The sequence below is a fragment of the Poecilia reticulata genome, chromosome 9, assembly GCF_904066995.2.
Source record: "Poecilia reticulata chromosome 9, P_reticulata-male-v2, whole genome shotgun sequence".
NCBI lineage: Eukaryota > Metazoa > Chordata > Actinopteri > Cyprinodontiformes > Poeciliidae > Poecilia > Poecilia reticulata.
The window spans coordinates 4,099,939-4,120,677 of record NC_088838.1 but is presented as its reverse complement, the minus strand read 5'-3'; the positions used below and the strand labels follow the sequence as shown (position 1 = coordinate 4,120,677).

Here is a 20,739-nt window from a genome sequence, read left to right as displayed (position 1 = left end):
GGTGACATCCTAAGTATGATATGATCTGGGCACTGAGTCAGTAGAAATAATCTTTTCAACAGCAGCATTGACTTTTCTTTAACTTTGATTCAAACAACAGTCCTGACGCCCACAAGGACCAACATGGGAGAGGGGAAACTAAAGGCCTCTGATCAATACACACCTATTCTCTTGGTCATAACGAGAGCAGACAGTTCATTATGGTGTCTACAAGACCAAACACAGAAGATTAAAGACTGAGAAAATTACACTTAAACCTGTGTCTGTTTAAAGAAAGCTGACTGTGAGCAAATAACAAAGAGCTGAAAAGTTGATCTAAAGTTGTGTTTTTTATTTCTGTCCTTTCACAAGGAACAAAAAACTTCTAAAGAAGTGTTGTTCGATTGAAACTGGAGCTTCAGGACAGTCTTCTGATTGGAAGTGATCAGTAGGATAAACAGACTCAGTCATGATCAGGAGGTTAGAGTCAACAACAAACCACACATTTACCTCACATTAATGACAAACTTCTTCAAATTGGGCCTCTGTCTCTTTAAGCAGAAATGATTAACAGTAAATGTGAGATAAAGGAACTTAAAAGTATACCACTTACAGTTGGTATTTAGACTTAAAGGGTAGTATTATGTAATTTCCAGTGCTTCCTTAACTTTAACACAATCAAGTAACTCTGTTACCTTTGGTTGTTAAAATGATGTATCAAATATGACTTAAAAGAAATTTGACTTTATAATTAAACGTCTTGAAATTGGGCCTCTGTCTCTTTAAGAACCTCTTGGCTTTCTGACACTTTACGTTCAGGAAGCGATCAGGAGACCGGGCAGTTGATGATAGAGTGCTGTGAGAAATTGAAAAAAATATTCAACACAACATGATTGAGTTTCCTGTATTATAACAAATCATCTTTACCTTTGCCACAAAGAAACACCTTGATCAAAAAGACAGTCATATTCTTCATATTCTAGATTATGGTAACTATGGTTACAGGAACGCCTCCATAGCAAACTGAACGGAGTCACGTAATCATACTGACAACATTTTAGCAAACCTTATCATTGCTGCTAATTTTCAGCATCGGAACCCCTGGTTTGATGCACAGACTTTGACTGGACCCTTTTAAATTTCTGAATTCATGACGTTCAGGCTTAATTTGTTTAATTTTGTTTCTTCAACTCCAAATCTAGTTTCCCACAATGTCTGCTGTGGTCTCAGACGTCGAGCAGTTCTGAACTGAACTGCCTCCAGGTTTACTCCTCATTATCCTGCAATATACCATAAACCTGTAAGTGCTACATTCCACACAGGTTAGTGCTCAGGAGAACACAGCATACAGCGACACGGAGGAGAAACCAGGAGGAACATGCTGCTACTGGACGGATATCTAATTGACCTGAAGCCATTCGGCAGGCTACTACAGATGAAGCATAAAGATGTTCTTTGGTAAGGGAACGGATACCTGGGCTGAGCAGAACCAGAACCAGAGAAAGAGAGAACCAGGGTAATGATGAAGTTCGTAGCCTTCTTCGCCCTCCTGACCTCTGAGGTCCAAGGACGTCTGCTGAGAAAAAGACACACCACCGCTTGCCCCCAGTCCCAGTGTCCCGCCCCTCCACACGCAGGCCACCACGGCCGGGTGAAGGACGCCTGCGGCTGCTGTGTGCGGTGCGGGGCCGGGGAAGGACAGGTATGCGGGGAGAGCAGCGACGTGTACCTGTCCTGAGGGGACGGACTGAGGTGCGACCAGGTGCCGGGGCGCGCCGGCAGGGTCCACCCTCCTGTGTGTGCGTCTCCGTGGGAGAGGTGTGCGGCAGCGACGGCCGTGTGACTCTGGTGAAAATGGATTTATTTCCTTTATTTCTTCCTTTCTTCATTGTAACGTGGGAAAAAAATGTCTTGTTATAAATGAAATAATCAGCTAGTGGAACTAGTACTTTTTTTCATCTAAATGATTGACTTAAAACAAGCTCATAAACAAGCTGAAAAGTTACTTGTAAGTTAGTTTTTCCTTATTTAAAGTGTTGTAAGGTATTTGCACAGCCAGAATGACCTGGTTAGATTTTGTGTTTTTGCAGGAAATGCTTTTGCTATTATGCCTCCTTATTTCATCTGAACAGATTCTTTTTTGAATTCCTAGATCTACTGCTGCTATTATTGCAGCCATTTCTCAAGGTGACCACATGTTTTCATGATTCTTATGGAGCCATAAGGTAGCAGAAGCATTTCCATCATCGCTCTAGTCTCGGCTTGGGTAAATATATCAGATAGATGTGCTGCCTACTGGCTTGTACAACTTTATGAACTCAGCCGGCAGCTGGGCTGTTCTTAAAGAATACTTAAAGAATCTATGGAGTGCAGGATGTTTGCATGTTTTTACACGTTGCATTTTAGCTTTTAGGTTTTCCCAACGGAGCCCAACAATGTAACAAGATGATCAGTGTTATTCAGCACAGCTGACAGCAGTCGGCGTGGCAGATTGGTGAACAAAGTGGAAGGTTTCTGATTTATGTACTGTGCCTCTGGTGTTCTGCACATTTATGTTCTCTAGTCACAAATTCTCTCGCTGATGGCGTTTAAGTCTCCCGGAGGGAATCTCCGAGCCTCGCTGTGTAAATACGTCCTATTTATTTTCCCATCCTGGCCTGTCCATTTTGATAATGTGTGCTTCCTTATCACAGCCACAGCCCCGAAGACGAGAGAACTCATCACGCAGTTGATTTTCCACCGCTCTCCAGTAGAAGCAGGTTTATGCAAAATGCCCCAGCACACACCGAGCCATGCTGAATGGAAAAAGGAACGCTACAATAAAGTGTAAATAGATCCTGGTGCAGACGACTGATTGCTGCCTTGCACTGTGCAAAATGCTTTCATCACTGACAGGGTGCCGCCCGCTTTTTGGCTCACCAGGATGTTAGAGCCACAAATCATTGGGCATACAGGAGAGTTACGTATTCTCAGCTAATTAGATTTATCCCATTTGTCCATGGGGCACAGAGTGGAAACACTGCTGCAGACTCATTTATAAGGTCGCCAATAACTTCTCTGTTAGGCAAACAGCACAGAAACAGAAAATACAGTCTGACAGAAAGGGTAACAAAGTACCAGTACAAACTTTTAACTGCAATCAGCTTTTTTCTGGTTCATAAGGGCCTTCAAGTCTGCTACCAGGAATCGAATTAGATTTCAAGATTTTAGAAAGGATAAGTGGAATGTAGTAGTGTATTCATAGCCTAAATATCAACAGTATTTTCAAAATTTTGAGAATTTATTGTGAAAGCACACACAAAGGTGTGAGTCGTTACTTTTACTCAGCTGCATATAGTTGAGTAGCCTTTTGTAAAACTTACTTTTCAGAGTAGTCTTCCTGCACTGTATTTTTTTACTTTTACTTGAGTAAAATTATCACATTAAGCTGAGACTTCTTTGTTCAGCTCCATTTTATATGTTATTTTCTATCAGCTGAACCTGTTGTGCTATTTGGAGGTCAGGTGAAGATACAGTTAACACTGGGGATTGTCGCTGGGGCTTTAATCACCAAGCTCACCTTTGTAATCTTGAAATGTTAAAACGGGCGTTTTCAAAATATCTTAATTTTCTCAAATCAAACATCTAATTTTTCCAGGTTTTCATATTCAGTAAGGTTTAAAATAAGTCATCTAGTTTGGTCATTTAGTGCTTCGTGGACGGATAATTCACCGTCTCAGTTAGTAGATGACATACTCCCTTGGTTTTATCCAAACGTCCATTTCTGTTGTTTTTGTTTTTTTTAAGAATTTTTTTCAGCACTAGTCACTTTTATATGAAGGTAATCTGACAGGAAGGAGGCAGAGAGAACCGAGGACGTCCTGTGGAACTCGGGACGCCTTCACTGAGGTCTACAGCCTCTGTATCCGAGGCGCCTGCTCTAACTGCTGTGTGTTTTAAAGTGAAATTTGCCGTTGAGTCTGATTCTCATCGCTCATCTTTTCACCCACTCTGCATTGTTGAATGCAGTACAAGACGGTGTAATGGACTCTGGCTCTGAGTCACCAAGGAGCAAACCCAGAGAAATGAGCAGGTTTCTTCTTCATTGGGCTCAAAGAGGATCCTCTACGGCAGTGTTTGTCAAGTCCACTCCATATTTTACATCTGTCTCTGTTAGGCAAATGATTGCATGACCTCCTCTGCAGCCATCAAAGTGCTACAGAAGGTGTTTAATCACCTTGAATGGCAGAAATGAAGCAGGGCAGAAATCACTGAGGACCTGAACTGAGAAACACACTCTGTGGATACCATTGCCACAAGGATAGTTACCAACCCTTGCCTCTTTGTGTCCAAATGAGTTTGCATTTCAAGCAAAACTCATCCTCCAGATTATAGATCACCTGGGTATAGGTGGGCTATGGGTGGGGACAGAGTGCTCCTCACAGGACACAAAGCTTGTACCTCATAAGAAGATGTCCTGTAAGGGTTAGGGGTTAAGTTTAGGTTAGGGTCAGGCATAAATACAGGAACTAAAAAGAATGGAAGTTAGTATGTAGCGCTAATATGGCTAAAAGCACAAACTTGCCTGTGTGTGAGTAATGGTATTTTCTGTGGTTGTAAATAGTCAATTTGAACCTTGAAAATCTCACCGCATGTCCTTCTAAATGTTTTATGTGTCCTTAATAATGGATTTCTGTTCCTTTCAGAGGGTCGTCCACTGAATGTGAAAGTCAGTGATGTTCGCAGTGACTATTTCATTTTTGTGAAAGCAGTGAAAGCAAATATTTCAACTCTGCTGGTGCTTGTCCTTGTCGTAATGTGACGGTACATTCTGTGTAAACAGCAGCCTCAAGTCAATCATTGTCCTTCAGAAAATGTCCTATTTTCAAAACGGTTTTTACTCAAACACATTCAATAGCTAGACTGTGCTTTTACCTTGTAGCTGGGTGAAACCATCCATTATCATAACACACTTATACTCGCAGGGTCAAGAGGGGCTGAAGCCTATCTCCAGATTAGAACAAACTTTCTTGGTTTGAATTACCAAAGTTATTTGTGGTTGGTATAAATGCCAAAAAGAAGGAGAGAAAAAATATGTCAAAGATGTATTTATCAATGTCTTCAAAATCAGAAGTTTTCATCCAGAACATTAACTATCTCTATGTGGGGAAGCCCAGATGATGACTTTGGAGGCTTTGTAGGAGGCACAACTGTGGATGTATGTTAAGGTCACATCCAGGGGCGGATCTACTGGGGTGGCAGTTGCCACCCCAAACGAAAGCCTTGCCACCCCTGTTGCCACCCCAGCTGGCGACAATGAATTCAATAAATAGTTATGGCAAATCGGACATTAAGCACATGAAACTCTTTTTTCCGACAACATTGAATGCAACACAATGTAACCTGACACCAAGTGCTAAGTAGCGGGAAGTGCGAGAGAAGGACAGCGCGAGACAACAGCATTGATGGATATATATGTTACTGGACTGGACATTACATGATTTATCGTAAGTCACACATGCACCATTTCTGTCCATTGAATCAGGAATATTGGTGGTCAGGAAACTACTACAATCACGCAAAGAATCAGAACAGACGCTATGTTTAGCAGTTAATTCAACAATAGATAATGGTAATAAGGGCTTCAGATTTCACAGGTGAGGAAAAAGTTTTAATTTAAAGAAAACATTGAACAAGTGAGCAGTGGGTCAGTTATGCTAGCCTAACTGTTAGCCTGCTCTTGACTTTGATAACCTTAACATGTGCTGCGCAGTTCGGTGTGTTTTGGTTCCGTTGGCACTAAACAACCCGTCCACCAAGTCATCAGTAGAGCAGCTGTTTTAAATCAGTTAATCAAGCGCCGCTGTGCTCAGGCGAAAACGTATTAATAATCCAAATATAGACATTAAGCCTGACAGCATAATGTAACAGACTGGATGTTCTGTTTTAGTGTTTTTGCTACTTTTTTGTGTGGGAAATGGTTGTTTTTTGGTGTTGATTCCCATGATTGGTAATCTCTGCTCTATGTGCTCGTTGAGCTGTTGTCTGTCGGTTGCCATGGCAACGGGTCGTGTGTAATACCGACACACAGAGCGAGAAAAGGCAGAATGGAAGTTGTTGGAGTTATTTTTTCTTTATTTCTTTATCCATTTGAATTTTGTTACTTTATTCTTAAATTTCTATTTTTTTTATTATTTACAGAGTTTATTTGTAGGTTGATGATTGTTGATTTTATTTATTTTTTTGTTTTATTATTTTCTTATTTATTTTCTAAATTTAGACAGGAAGTAATCTGAGTCAGTCCACTTTCTATAAGTGCAGGGGCCTGGAGAAGGACCAGCTGGCATTTGGGTTTGGGGCCGATGGTTTTTAAGAGAGGTAGCATGAGAACAAATGAAAGTTTGATGTCTGTAATTGTTTGGTGAAAGAGAAAAATAAATCACCAAGATCAATCAATAAGTTTGGACATTGAACATTGTTTTGCCTGTGTCGAGAAACATGACCCCAGTGCCTTAGTAGTGGCTTGGTGGAACTTTTATTGGATGTTTGTCTTAGCAAACAATCAGAAGTGGTTCTGTCTAGTGTGGTTCTTCACCTGTTTATCAGCTTTATTGTACCTTTATTGTGGCGCAATGCAGCCGCTGCAATTCCTAAAAAGAAGCGACAAAAACTGAGCTAATCCCCTGTATTCTAAAAACATGGTGATATTTCTAACAGTCGTCAAACTACGGCTCCTACAGCATATTTAAAATAAAACGATTCACCAATATAAGTAGAAATTCGCCCCTTCTTGCATCTTGACAGAACTAACAGAAACTAAACTGTTTATAGATTTGTATCATGGAGAATTTATCAAACATCAGTTTTCTAATATTTATTTTAAGTCGTATTTAATAGATATATCGGATAACAAATGATGGCGCTACTAATATTTTCGAGACAGATTTCTCCTTGTCCTGCATTGGGATAAAATGGTTTTCTGGACACAGTGAATCACATAGTGACTAATAGGCGCCGTCCAGTCCAGAAATGCATATCAATTAGCAGGAGTATGAAAGACGTAAAAATAATTAACTATATACTACATTAAGAAATTATATTTAAGCCTCGGTGCTACATGAAGCTCATTTTGAAACAATGCAAGTTAAAAACAAAATTTCGTATATATATACTGCCACCCCTGAAAAAGTCCCTGCCACCCTCTTGCCACTCCATAAATATCTTTCTAGATCCGCCCCTGGTCACACCTGAAACTCACAGCTTTTCTGTTTGACACAATAAGAAGGTCAAAACAAATCAGCCATGATATCAGGAGGAAATTTGTACAAGTCTTATTCATCCATGGAAACAATTTCTAGATTATTTTTGTGTTCAGCAGTTCAAACAATCATACCAAGCATAGACATGATGGGAATGTACAATTGTCATAATGCTAAAGAAGGAGACAAGTTCCGTGACCCAGAGATGAATGTCTTCAGGTTCAAAATGTGCAGGTTGACTCCAGAATAAAAGCCAAAGACCTCCTGCAGATGCTCCTGAAGCTGGTACGACAGTGTCATCACTGTGAAACGTCTCCTGCACTGATATGGGTTGGAAGGCCACTCTGCAAGAATAAAGCCATCACTGCACAAAAAAAACAAAACAAAACAAAAAAAAACATTAAAGCCAGATTACAGTTTGCAAATGTCCACAGGGAAAAAAATCTTCATATTTTGGAGACATGTCCTGTAGTCTGATGAAACTAAAATGGAACAGTTTGACCTTAATGCCCATCGTTACATTTGGAAGAAAAACTGGGATGCTTGTACCATCCACCGCATGGGGGTGGCAGCATCATGTTGTGGGGCTGTTTTGCTCCAGAAAGAAGTGGTGCGTTCCATAAAACTGATCACAAGGAAAAAAAAAAAAAACATGTAGAAATATTGAAACAAAGCCATCCACAGACATCAGCCAGGAAGCTGAAGCATGAGCTCGAAGCATGTCAGATCGAAGACATTCCTTAGCATGCAGCTGGAGTGGAAACAAAATGGCCGACGGACAACAAGGTCAACGTTTACATGCGGCCATCGCAAAGCCCTGATCGCAGTCCTGTGGAGAAGAGGTGGGTTGAATTTAAGTGTGAGAGCAAAGTGGAAAACAAACCTGACTCAGTTCATCATCATCATCATCATCATCACCACCATCGTCATAGTGCTTCAACACCAGCCACTGCTGAAGCAAAGTGCTGAACATCAGTCGTGAAAGCATACAAATAAAGTGAAAAAGCTAAGCACAATGAATTAAAAACTCAAAGATTAAATGAATAAAAATTAAGTAAAATTGGATTGAAAGCCAATGAGTAAAACTAAGTTTATAAACAGGTTTTAAAAAGGACAGTGAAGGAGTCTGTCGACTCAGCAGACCTGAGTGTTTGACAGGGAGTGTAGAGGTGGAGAGGTTCTGTTAAATAAGGCAGAGAGGCTGTTTAAAACCTCCAAGAGAAACAGTAGATGTTTTTAAGTTTTATTTAGATGTATCAGAGACAAAGCTCTGAAAAACAGCATACAATACTATTTAGATTATGTGTAGAAATTGGTCTAACCCAAGCCAACCTCATACAACAGTAGCTGTAAATTATGTTAAAATATTTTATCTGTAATTTTTGTCAAATCAATTCATTCAATTTCTCTTTGGGATCAATAAAAATAAAGTATTTTTTAATTCAATTTTGAATTTGAAGTTTTGACATTGCACTCAAGAAGTGCCTTTCAGAGAACACGCATGTTTTTCTCACAAAGAACCAAGGATCCAGTTCTGAGAGACAACAAGAAAACAAACATGATGACGGGATGGAAATTGATGATTAACACGTTTGTCATCATAAAACCACTAATGGTATTATGCAGTGATGGATTTTTTCATACCAGACTAAAATTGTTGATCTGAGGTGAAATGTTAAATTAATTCAGTGTGTGATCTGTCCCATTAGTGGATTCTCACATTTTATTATTTGAAGACTTGATGGCAGATTGGATCACACGTCTAGCGCAGGCGTTGTTCGGTTCGTCTGATGCTCTGTTCTTGTTGGCATGTCGTAGCAGAAAGGAGATGACAGGAAAAACAAAAGATTATTCTGTCAACACAGCAAGATGTTGATTGGTTTACAAAACTCACAGTCAGGAAAAAGTAGTTGGTATTTTTCCAAAAAAAAAAAAAAAAGCTCCCGGCAAAGCACAAGGTATCATTTCCATGTAAGGATGCTTCTGCAAAGGCATGTTGCTTTAACCATCTTTGTAAACACGTCATCGTTCTGTTGCCTTAAGGACAGTGATGACTGCTTAGACTGCAAAAAAAGGGGAGCGTTGAACATATTGCTGAGAAAAACGTTTTCACTGTCCTCCAGTGACGGTTATATCCTGTATAACCGTCCAAAACATGTTACATTGAAATCAAACCTCTGCAGGCCCAGTGGTCTTTAGGAGCTATTTAAATCTCTGACTCATTTTATGTTCGATCATCTTCTCCATCAGCGGTTATGGTAAGTGTCAGTGTGTAGTGAGGCTTTTATTTGTTAATGTTAGCCACTGATCCTAGTGAAATTACCAGCCGTCTCATCTGAGCAGTCATGCGGAAAAACCTCGGCTCATAAGTGAGCGCTGGAAAAGATACTTTCTGAAATGTAAGCATAAATTAATGTGCCAATCTTCATGTCACTCTGTTGTGCTTGTCTCATCTGTGTCATTTCTGCGTCCTGCTGATAAAAGTTTGACTTTCAGGAAGGAACATTGTGAGAAAAAGAAGGTTCATCCACCGACTAAACAGATAGGCAGTTCAATTAAAATGTAATGAGTAGCTAAGGTGAGCAGTAAACTGAAAACAGTCAGAAAATGGGTGATGTAAAATAAAGAAACTGATTGAGAGGGACAGGAGCAGGTAGGTAAAGCACTAACTGAAGACCAACTTCAAAAATCAGAACACTTCTTGAAAGGTTGTTGGCAAAAACTGGAACCACTTTTTTGAAGCTAGTTCCAGCAGAAAGAACTATGTTTAAAAAAACCCAGCTGATCTTTTAAAATATTTAGTATCAGGAGATAAAGGTAACAGCGGAGTTGTCAAAACAAAGACAGGCCTCTGCTATCTTAAAACTCCAAACTCAAAAATGTCATTTTAATTTTAGGTACTCCTTACAGGGGCAGTAATAATATTGACTATGAATGTGAAATGGACTATTTTAAACACAAAGACATGGAGTGTTACCTTGATTCTTTCATGTTTGAGAAATCCTTCAGTCTCCTTGGCAACTATTCAGCAGTGCAAAATGCCTGGAGGGACCTAGCCCCGCCTTCGAGATGGCGAAGGCGGGGCTAGGTCCCTGCTTGGAAGCAACAGCTTGGAAGCAGCTTCACAGAGCTTTCGCCTCTGTGAGGCGAAAGCTCTGTGAAGCTTTCGCCTCACAGAGCAGCTCCCACACTCCTTCAGACTAGCCAGAAGTAATTAGCAAACACCTGGTGGAATTACGTATTTGCGAGCTAATGACACGAGCTACTTTCTCACTGGTAAAACATGATCTAAGGGTTAATAGAGGAACAATATGATGACTTCCTGAAGGTGGAGTTTCAGACAGCAGGAGTTTTTAAAGAGACAGGCCCAATTTCAAGGTGTTAAATTACAAGGTCATTTTTATAACAACTAATGGGAACATAGCTACTTGATTGTTATATAAAATCGACTATATGTGAGTGGAAAACACACATACTGCCACAACTTCAAACTCAAACACATAATTTTCATTAGATACACCTTAACCACGAGAGACAGAATCTTAAAACAAATGCATTTTATTACATGAAATAAGTATTGAATCACCAACCAACTGGCAGGAACTCTGTCTCTCACAGATCTGGTATCATTAAGGAACCCTCCTGTCATTCACTCATTGCCTGGATTAACTGTTAACCTGTTTTGCCTTTTCTCCAAAACTGGATTTTTATTGTCAAAGTCTTGACCCATGCAACATCCTTTTTTTTTCATGTCTTACCTCGCATCCTGTAGGGATGCGTCATCCAGGAAGCATGCGCTACAAATTCAACTTCATTGCAGATGTGGTGGAAAAGATCGCACCAGCTGTTGCACATCTGGAGCTCTTCCAAAGGTAAAATGTGGCAGAAAGTTAAGTCTCACCCCGACAACGAATGTTCCTTCCAGTTACTAATGAATCTGTCCCTGGTGTTCAGGGGCCCATTTCCCGACGGGGAGGTGATCGTGTCCAGCGGCTCGGGGTTTGTAGTCTCTGAAGATGGCTGGATTCTGACTAACGCCCACGTACTGAAGAACAAGCAGCGGGTGAAGGTTGAGCTGAGAAACGGTGTGCATTACGAAGCCGCGATCAAGGATGTGGATGAGCAGATGGATGTTGCCCTCATCAAAATTGAGCCAGATGTGAGTTGTGCTGTTTCCATCAGTTCCTTAAAGACGCTACTTGGAGACACAGGCTGCGTTTCCATTAACCATAGAATTGCGCAAATTTAAATTTAGATTTAAATTAGCTTAATGGAAATGCGCCAATTTGGAAAAACGCCTTTTTCCATAAAAAGTATTTGCTCTAGGATAAGGTGGTTTTTCAGCTGCATAAAAGCAAATTTCAATGGAAACAATTTTTTCACATCACAAGTCAAATGATCAACAACTACTGTTCAGATTCACTTTAATACAGACCAATCATAGATAGATAGATATTACTGAATTGGTTCAATGCAGTCTCGTTCTTTCTCTAGTTTTTATCTAACCAGTGACTGTGTGAAGGTTACCCACTAAGTCTACATTTATTTGTTTTAAACATGTAGAATTTGTGTTTCTTTATGGATTTCCATTCAGTGACCTGAATAAAACATGTTGCTCAAACACATCAAGCTGCTTTGTGTGGTGGAAAGGAGCAGGTTTCCCACCACTTCAGCCAGTCTCCACTCAGCATGAGCATCACTACCATTTTTAGAACTGATCTGCATACAAGAGCACATGGAAAGAAAACAAACATCCTCCGTGTTATAAAGGCAAAATGATTTGTCCCATAGCAACAATGATGTGGACCCTGCGGTTCAGGGCTGTTTCTTTCAGACATGCCTTCCTGTATAAGTTTTAAGGTCTGGCTGGGACCAGATGGGTTGCATGCTGTGTGAGATGCGGTTTAGTGTTGGTTCCAGAGATGAATGAATGAGGTCAGTCGGGAAGAAAAGCATCCAGAAGCTGGTAGAGTTAACCTGCCTCACTCTCTACATGTCCGTCCATCCATCCATTTTCTTACACCCTTGTCCCTTAGTGGGGTCTCCAGCTAACGACCCTCTACATGTATCGGTCAAAATTAATGCTAATTAATGAGCAAATATGTAGCTCTACTGATGGATTTCATAATGCTGTCTCTATTCTTGGGGTTGCAGCCAATCAACACGGAGGCTAATGAATGGTACTCTTGGATTGGCTGATTTGCAAACGACTGCCAGCTGTGTGTCGAGTGGCACTGGTCCTATACGTATTTTAGTTTCCCAAGCTGCATCTTTTCTTGAAAATATTAGATATGTTCCATGAAAAAAAATCACCCATAGGCAAATTTGGAGTTAAGTTTAACAGGAAAATCAGTTCTCTAAAGTAAATGATGGTTAGGATTCCTAAAAAATATACACAAATAGCCCACCGATTGTCCCAGATGGATTCATTCATTATATCTTACATTTTCAGATTTATTAATGTCTTCATATCTTCTATCCACCCATAGATCATCCCTCTACCCAACTTTCTATGTCCTGGTCAATTGAAACCACGTAGAAATAAACAAACACACTCTAGTCAATCTAAACTGCAACTTCTTAAAGGAGCTGGGAAGACTTTAAAAAACTGACTAATAAACAAAAATCTCTTTCCCACATGTGCTGCTGTAAATTTCAAACTGATTCAGCTTTGAATGTCAATAGTAAGGATTTTAAGAGTAAAAAAAAACAAAAGAAGAAGAAAAAATATCCACCATGTGGCTCATTAAGAGGGCAGTACTCCTATGTCCTAGTGACCACAGCTCGCCCGTCTCTCTGCAGGGTCAGCTGGCCGTGCTGCCTCTGGGCCGGTCCTCAGATATGCGCCCTGGTGAGTTTGTGGTGGCGGTGGGAAGCCCCTTCTCGCTGCAGAACACTGTCACCGTCGGCATCATCAGCAGCGCTCACCGCAAAGGCCTGGAGCTGGGCTTCAAGGACTCTGACCTGGACTATATTCAAACTGACGCCATCATAAATGTGAGTGCATTAACACAGAGAGAATCAAAAACCCAAGCATGGTCTGTGTTTGCAAGTATTTTTCTAAATTGTCTTTGAAAAATCATGAATTTTGTTTCGCATCACAGTACGGCAACTCTGGTGGACCACTTGTCAATTTGGTGAGAGACTTTCTGCTGCTATTTTTATGAACAGATAATATTTCTTATCTGTAAAGTTTTTTTTCCCCTACCTACTGCCGCTGATGGAGTCTAAAGCCTTTTTTGAGTCTTACCCTATGATGGGTGATGGGTTTGACACCTGGGACAAATAACACCGACAAAAGCTGAACATTTTTCAGCTTTCTTGTTTTGTGTGCTCATCTATGTGCATGAGCGCTGCACCTTTCCTTGGCTGGAGGAAAGGTACAGACTGTTATCTCATTGTGTGGCCGTGCTGCCTCTGTGTCCATAGGACACGAATGGAGATGGAGCAATCTTTTCTAGCACAAATTTATCCAGTTGACTGGACAGCGGTCGATTTCGGCTCTGGCACTCTTCTGTTGCCAACCTGTAAGAGTCTTAAGTGGATTCTGTGCAAAAATCCCTTTTAACTTTGGAGCTGTACGGGTTCAGACTGACAGGCCCAACGCCACTTCCAAGGACCACAAAAAGACCTCCAAAATTTCACAACTTTAGCTATGCTTGATTACGGTACAGTAGGCTCCTCATATATGATAACTTTATTAAACTTTCCAGTTTTTTTGCTCTTAAATTTCACTCAAGGTGGCAACAAAAAGATCTTTAAAAATCGTAAGCGTTACTTGCTGAAACCTGCAGAAACCCTGTTACACAACATTCAGAACTAAGGTGATGCTTATGTATAATTTGATTGGCTGTGAAGAGAAAGAAACTCAACCGATTATTTCTGTTTTTGTATTTTCTCCATCTGACACAGCAGCAGCTTCAGTGATAGCCACGGCCTAACAGCTGCCTGTCCTCTGATCAACAGGACGGAGATGTAATAGGCATCAATACCTTAAAGGTGACAGCCGGGATCTCGTTTGCTATCCCTGCAGACAGAATACGTCAGTTTCTTGCTGACTTCCACAACAGGCAGCTAAACGGTAAGGATGTGTTCACAACCTCCTGAAAAAAAAAACATCCTGGTGTTATTCACACTTCATCGTTTTCCTATGCTTATCTTTTACTAGGTGACCCAGAGCACAGAAAGAAATTCTTAGGTGTCCGCATGATGCAGCTCACACCATCGTAGGTCAACTTTTTTTCCGCATGTTCTTTCAAACTGTTTTGATCAGATGGTCTATAGAGGAACAGGTGATGTTGTGCCTAATAATAGAAAATAGCTGGAAAAATGCTGTTCTTTCCTAATTAAAACATATTAATTTCTTGATTAGTAATCTTAAATAATAAAATAAGATTACTTATTTCTCTCCAGTGGGAGAAATTATTTTACAAAGGTGGGTAAGTGGATGCACATGAAGTTTTGTGCCAAAAGAAGCGCCGTGGTACGCAATATCAACGTGCAAGAAAAGAGCATATTGACTTCGAAAGGACAGCATATCCACACAGACATGAAGTACATATCCACATACGATTCATCCATTTCATTCTCATCATCTGAGCTTCCTGTTTCTCTCTTCAGGCCTGGACGTCGTCTGTAGTTTAAGACGGTTGCATTTAACCAAAGGATCCCTGAACCTCCTCCCAGAGTTCAGGGCTGCTCAGCGTTATGAATATGTTATTTCATGGAAGTAACTCTATGAACAAGAACATCATTTTGTGAAGAGCTAGAGATTAAATTGCTCCCCTCATTTTTAACTCAGATTTTCTCTAGATGGAAAGTTTTTTGTTTGTTTAAACATTTACTGCTTTAATTAAAGTTAAATTACACGTCAAACTGCCATCCATGTCCAGAATGTTTTGTGTTTTTGTAAGATGTGTTCTCTTCCGTCTGTCCAGTTTGACTGAGGAAATCAGAGAACGTGTGGACAGATTCCCAGACGTGAGTTCAGGGGTTTACATTCATGAAGTTATTCCCGGAACAGCTGCATCCAGGTAGGGATGGGGCCACAGGGAATATTTATGGGCTTCACTGTACACATAAATAAACATGGTTCCTGTGAAATTGTGAATATTGGAGAGGTCTTCTGTTTTCACCATAGAAACACTTCGTCTGTGACAGACCAAATTTTTTTTTTTAAATCCAGAAAATCACATATGATTTGTAAATAATTACTTTGCATTTAATTGAATTAAATAAGTATTTGATTGCCTGTCGACCAGCAAGAATCTTGGCTCTAACACACCTGTTAGTTTTCCTTCCAGGTAATTAATCCATTACCTGGATTCATTTGATCTGTTTGAACTCAACCTGTAGAAAAGACACCAGTCCACACACTCATTCAAGAAAAAATCTGATTAATTATTTAAAAATCATGCAATTTTTTGGATTTGGTCTGTTGAAGTTCAGGTTTACATACAATAAAATGATCTCCATTCTTATTAAGTGGTGAAAAAAACAAGATGGAAACTTTTTAACGAGGCTACCTAGAGGCATTGAAGGATCTTCATGAACTTCCAATAAGCACTGGTTGTGTTCAATAAGCCCCTCCTCCTGACTCTGATTGGTTGTTTTTGGCCAAGCATTTCTTCAGAAGGAAATAATACTTCATGGAGATCGATATTTTCACACATTATCTTTCTCATATTGTTCTGTCACGACATGATGATAATTTTAACAAATATGTAAAAAAAACAACTTTTCTATAAAAGTTGCATACTGCGGCTTTACGCTTAATGAAATTCTGAACACTTCAGTACATCAGGCGGTTATGAATTTCTCTTTTTAGTATCACAGTAATCTCAAATATACATTTATATGAACTAAATTTATGAAATATCTGCAAAAGTAAATGTGAAAAAAGTTCATTAATGATTCAGTTTTTTTTAGATTTTTCTTAAAGTCTCATCAGAGGTATGCACACATTCCAGATCTGTGTGTTCAGTGACAAAGAAAAGCAGAACAACTAATATTTGGTACAGCGATCAAGCTTTAGCACTTCATTTTCAAGTAAAATTATGAATTCATGATGAAAACATGCAGTTACTTATTAGCACACTGAAGTCAGGAGGCTGGTTTTCTACTGCTGAGCTGAGAAGAAGTGAGAAACTTTTACCTCCCACAATTCTTCAACACTGAGACTTGTTAGATTAAACAGAACACCCAAACACGCGCCGAGAAAACTTCACTTGTTCACATGTCGCCTGCAAGAGTCTGTTGCATCGGTTCAGCCCAAGAGGCTACGCTGACAGAAGTTGGAATATGTCTGTTTTAAAAGTAGAGCAGCGCAGCTTACTGCTGGGACGCTTCTTATTAGGAAGCGCTGTCTAGATATAATAAGTGAAGTGCAGAGTCACAGCTTGTGTTGGCTTTACTGAAGGCAACAACAGAGCTGTGAACCTGGCATCTGGAGGCCTCTGGGTATTTTCCAAGAAAAAAAGAATAAGAGTAACTCTGCTGTTGTTGGGGCTCCAGATTGAGCCGCGGTCCGTTGTTCTCATTAAACTTGTTCTTCCCACAGGCTGAGCGCTGACATCTTTCTCCTGGTGAGACGGGGTCTCTCGCTGCCTTGCTTTCTGCTCTATATTCTTAATAGTCCTCTGTTCTTTCTGTCACGTTGAAGCCTGAAGCTCTGAAGCACAAGCAGCAGTAGCGTGAGCTGTACAGTAGAGTCTGCTGATTTACTATGGCGACGCTGCCGTACCGCGCCGCGCAGCCTCCTTCCTCCGCTGACGGATCACATGCATTCCGTCTGCATGCAGAAGTCGACTGCACAGAAACAGGCCGCTGACTGTCTCCATGTTTCACAAACAGAGGACAGGTGGAGGCTGCAAAAAATGAATTTTTTTGTAAAAACAGTTTAGATGACAATGGAACGAAGCAGCTCTTTCTTTTGAAATCAATGTTTGGAATTTCTATGAGTTATATTTTTAATTGTTTTTTTATTTCACAATAACCAGCAACCCTCCCGACCCCACTAAGGGACAAGGGTGTAAAGAAAATGGATGGATGGATGGATGGATGGATGGATGGATGGATGGATGGATGGATGGATGGATGGATGGATGGATGGATGGATGGATGGATGGATGGATGGATGGATGGATGGATGGATGGATGGATGGATTTCACAATAAATGCAACATTTTTAATCCAGAAGATGCAGCGGATAGGTGAAAAGTAGTTATTCATCAACCGATTTTTGATCTGTAAAGTTTTGACCTGCTGATTCCAGTTTTTGCCTATTTTAACTCTCCATATCATTTTATCCAGTGAATTCCTATAATCCATGATGATTGGCATAAACAGGTGTAAGTTCTAAATTCGTTCTTGGATCTCAATGAGATAAGCTGCATCACATAATTATATGGTAGTGATTTATGGATTTACGCTGCTGTCAAATCAGGTTGTGTTGTTTAAGCGCAGGAAAAGTCTTCATCTGTAGTTATTTTCTGGTAACGACTAATCTACAATTGATGCAGTGTGTTTTTTTTAATCATATTTTTAATGCAGTGCTGGGATGATGGATCATGATGTCATCATCAGCATCGATGGGAGGCCGATCTACACCAAACAGGAAGTCAGTGAGGCCGTCCAGAGTGGCGCTGCTTTCTCTGTGGTGGTGAGAAGGAATGACGGGGACTTTCTGCTGACTGTCGTTCCTGAGGAGAAGGACTGACTCACACACTGCAGCTCATTGGGTTTCAATCCAAGGAACTTTAATATAATTTATTTGGTTGGGACAATGCACATTAATTGACATTTCTGTGAATGTGCCACAGGCCAAGAGGCTAATTCTGGCTCATCTCCCAGAATAGAACATCCTTTCCTTTTCTAGGACTCAGGTTTGTCAACATTAGCATTTACATAACATTTACACCTTGGATGCAGCAGCTTGTCAGCAAACAGGCAATTATCCCTGGGGGATCAATGAAATATACTCTATTCTATTCTAATTGAACTGTTTCTAATTAAAAAAAAATCAGGATAAACAAAAAGAAAAAAATTGTTAAAAATACTGTAGGTTTAAAATAGGTTGAAATTTGCAGTTTCCCTGGTGCCACACGTATTTCTATCACTGTTGTCTCCATATTGTTTTTAGTTTCATGCAAAGATATGAGAATTGACAGCTGTGTTGCAAATTGTGGAAACATCTTCATCAGAGGCTGGTTTTCTACTCTGAGACATGTAACCGCATGTTTCAGAGTCTTTAAATAGCTGCAAAGTAAGTTGTTTTTTTATTTTTATTTTTTTCCACAAACCAAGTAGTGAAAACCAGCTTCCTTCTATCTAAACTGGATTTAACACACAAAAGAAATGTTTCTAATGAAGGCTCATAAACTAAAAATATTTAAAGGTTTTAATTCTGATAGCATCTTTAGTATTATGATTGTTCAATCTACTGCTTCAGATTGAAAGGGGGAATAATTCAAACTCAATATTTGTTAGAATTGAGTTTGATACATTGTTTATTAGAAAAATAATCATGCAGTAGACTGACATGTTTTAAGAATTTTGGTTTTCAGTTACTGGAATCACATTTATACTATATTACCAAATCATTTGTTTGTCCTTCTGAATCATTAAATTGGAGATTTCCAGTCACTTCCATGGCAACAGGTGTATATTATACCCACCTGTGAAATATGTTCATATTTAAATCTGACTCTGTAAATATTCCCCAGTCACCTTTGAGTTGTATTGTATAAGTGCTGCAAATCTGAAACATTCAGAAAACTGCAAAACAACTGAAACACTGAGTTCCTTTATTTCAAGGCTAAAGACCAACCTGTTTATAGTTGCCTTTGGTTCCTAATAACTGGAACATTGAGCAATATATTTGATGTGTATTTGCTTTTGATTAATGATCTGAGTAAAAACTTTTGCCTTTCTGCTTGTATCTTGCCAAGTTTTTCTCATACACACAGGACTATAACGCCCCCTTCAGGGAAAATGTTGCTGGAATATTTGAAAGTACAAAATGCTAACGGTAGCTAGCTTGATGTAGTTCATCCACATGTACAAATATCCATCCATCCATTTTCTTACACCCGCAACCCATTGGGGTCAGCAGGGGTGCTGGTGTCTATCTCCAGCTATCAACGGGCGAGAGGCCAGGTACATCCTGGACAGTTCGCCACTCCAAAATACTGGAACTCAGAACAGCACATTTAAACTTTACAAAGAGTACATTAATGCAGTTAACAGCTCTTGTAATTTGACATATCGTGCTGCTCTTCTACTGAACCTATGCTGTGTTGCATCTGTTGGACATCTAAATTGCTGTAAATAAAAATCTCCAAATGTGAAATGTATTCATGTCTGTTTAATGAGCTGATTGTGTGATGCAGCTGCAGAGTAAATCCAGTTGCAAGAGTTCACTCAGGAAAAATGTGTGTAACCCATGTTAATGGCAGCCGCAACACCCAGGATGAATGTTAGCCTGAGGGCTGAACAGCCTCTGAGGCAACAAGCCTGGCCTAATCACACATGAATGCAGCGAGCCAAGCCATTACTGGCATGCTGCATTCAAGGTCAGGGCTGTGCAGCGACACTTTTAGAAGGATGGCAGTAACAAACAGGAGTAGTAAAAGTAAATTTAGCGCAAAAAGGAAGGACATTTATGTTTCTGCTGTAACAATGCTTTGGGCAAAAGGCAGGGTTAAGTGAGTTAAGTCTGTAAAAATGTGCAACAGGCATGTGTTCACTTAAATTTATCTTACTAAACTTAAGACCTTAAAATGATTAGAATTCATTTTACAAAAATAAGCTGTTCTTAAATATGTTAATTATAGGTGTTATATATTGTCTTTTGTGTAGTCTATGTATTTTTTTTTTTCTGTCAGGCAAAAGTTTGAGTCACACGCAGACACTGCTAACATTCCCTTGCTAGCTAGCTGGTTTTTTTTAGTTTATTATGGGTACAAATTTATTACCAGCAAGGGAAATGAATGGAGCTCTGGGATTGGCTGCCTTGTAAGCCAGTAGGATGTCAAGTAGCTTTATGTTAAGGTATTTCAGCTTCCAAAGCTGAAAATTATTTTGAAGTATTTTAGATATACTCTACGAAAAAAAATCTATCTTTTTTTTTTAAATTTTCCACAAATTACTTGGAAATACTTTCCACAACAAAAAAACATCTTTGAATACTGAACCAGTAATAGGCGAGGGTCCACTGTACTTGTCCTTCAATGTCAAGATGATACAAGGCTTCACCTGCTGGGGACACACACCCACAGTCTGCTGCAGCAGTCAGCTGGGTCAGATTACTGACTGCTCAAAACAAGAGCTAAGAGCTGAACTATCTGTTTGGCCTTGGAAGACAAGATTTGACATGAACTCAGTTGCTTACCTTACAGAAGGCACTTTGCTTTCAAATGTGATACCATTTCATAAGAATAAAACAGGCATCCAAGTAGTGAACACACATTTCCTTACTTTTTGTACAGGTTTAGTTGAAAGTCAGTTATAAATTTAAATTGTT

General features: G+C 39.8%; 1 protein-coding gene and 1 long non-coding RNA gene across 2 annotated transcripts; both read left to right on the top strand.

The window, feature by feature from the left end:
• The first annotated feature begins 1,720 nt into the window (after positions 1-1,720).
• Positions 1,721-2,821, top strand: LOC145552994 (uncharacterized). The gene is made up of 2 exons (XR_014089163.1): positions 1,721-1,827; positions 2,673-2,821. It is a non-coding gene; the product is annotated as an uncharacterized LOC145552994 (long non-coding RNA).
• An 8,174-nt stretch (positions 2,822-10,995) lies between these two features.
• Positions 10,996-19,147, top strand: LOC103469603 (serine protease HTR4). The gene is made up of 8 exons (XM_081611273.1): positions 10,996-11,089; positions 11,172-11,376; positions 13,020-13,214; positions 13,322-13,354; positions 14,184-14,298; positions 14,386-14,443; positions 15,155-15,250; positions 17,769-19,147. The coding sequence occupies exons 1-8, from the start codon at positions 11,010-11,012 to the stop codon at positions 17,932-17,934; spliced, it is 948 nt and encodes a 315-aa protein (XP_081467399.1). The 5' UTR covers positions 10,996-11,009; the 3' UTR covers positions 17,935-19,147.
• Positions 19,148-20,739: the final 1,592 nt, after the last annotated feature.

Excerpts from the sequence above, each read along its gene's own strand:
- LOC103469603 (XM_081611273.1), top strand. The coding sequence starts at position 11,010 with ATGCGCTACAAATTCAACTTCATTGCAGATGTGGTGGAAAAGATCGCA. Across the intron at positions 13,355-14,183 it reads GTGGACCACTTGTCAATTTG|GACGGAGATGTAATAGGCAT; the intron begins GTGAGAGACTTT and ends TCTGATCAACAG. Across the intron at positions 15,251-17,768 it reads CCCGGAACAGCTGCATCCAG|TGCTGGGATGATGGATCATG; the intron begins GTAGGGATGGGG and ends TTTTTAATGCAG.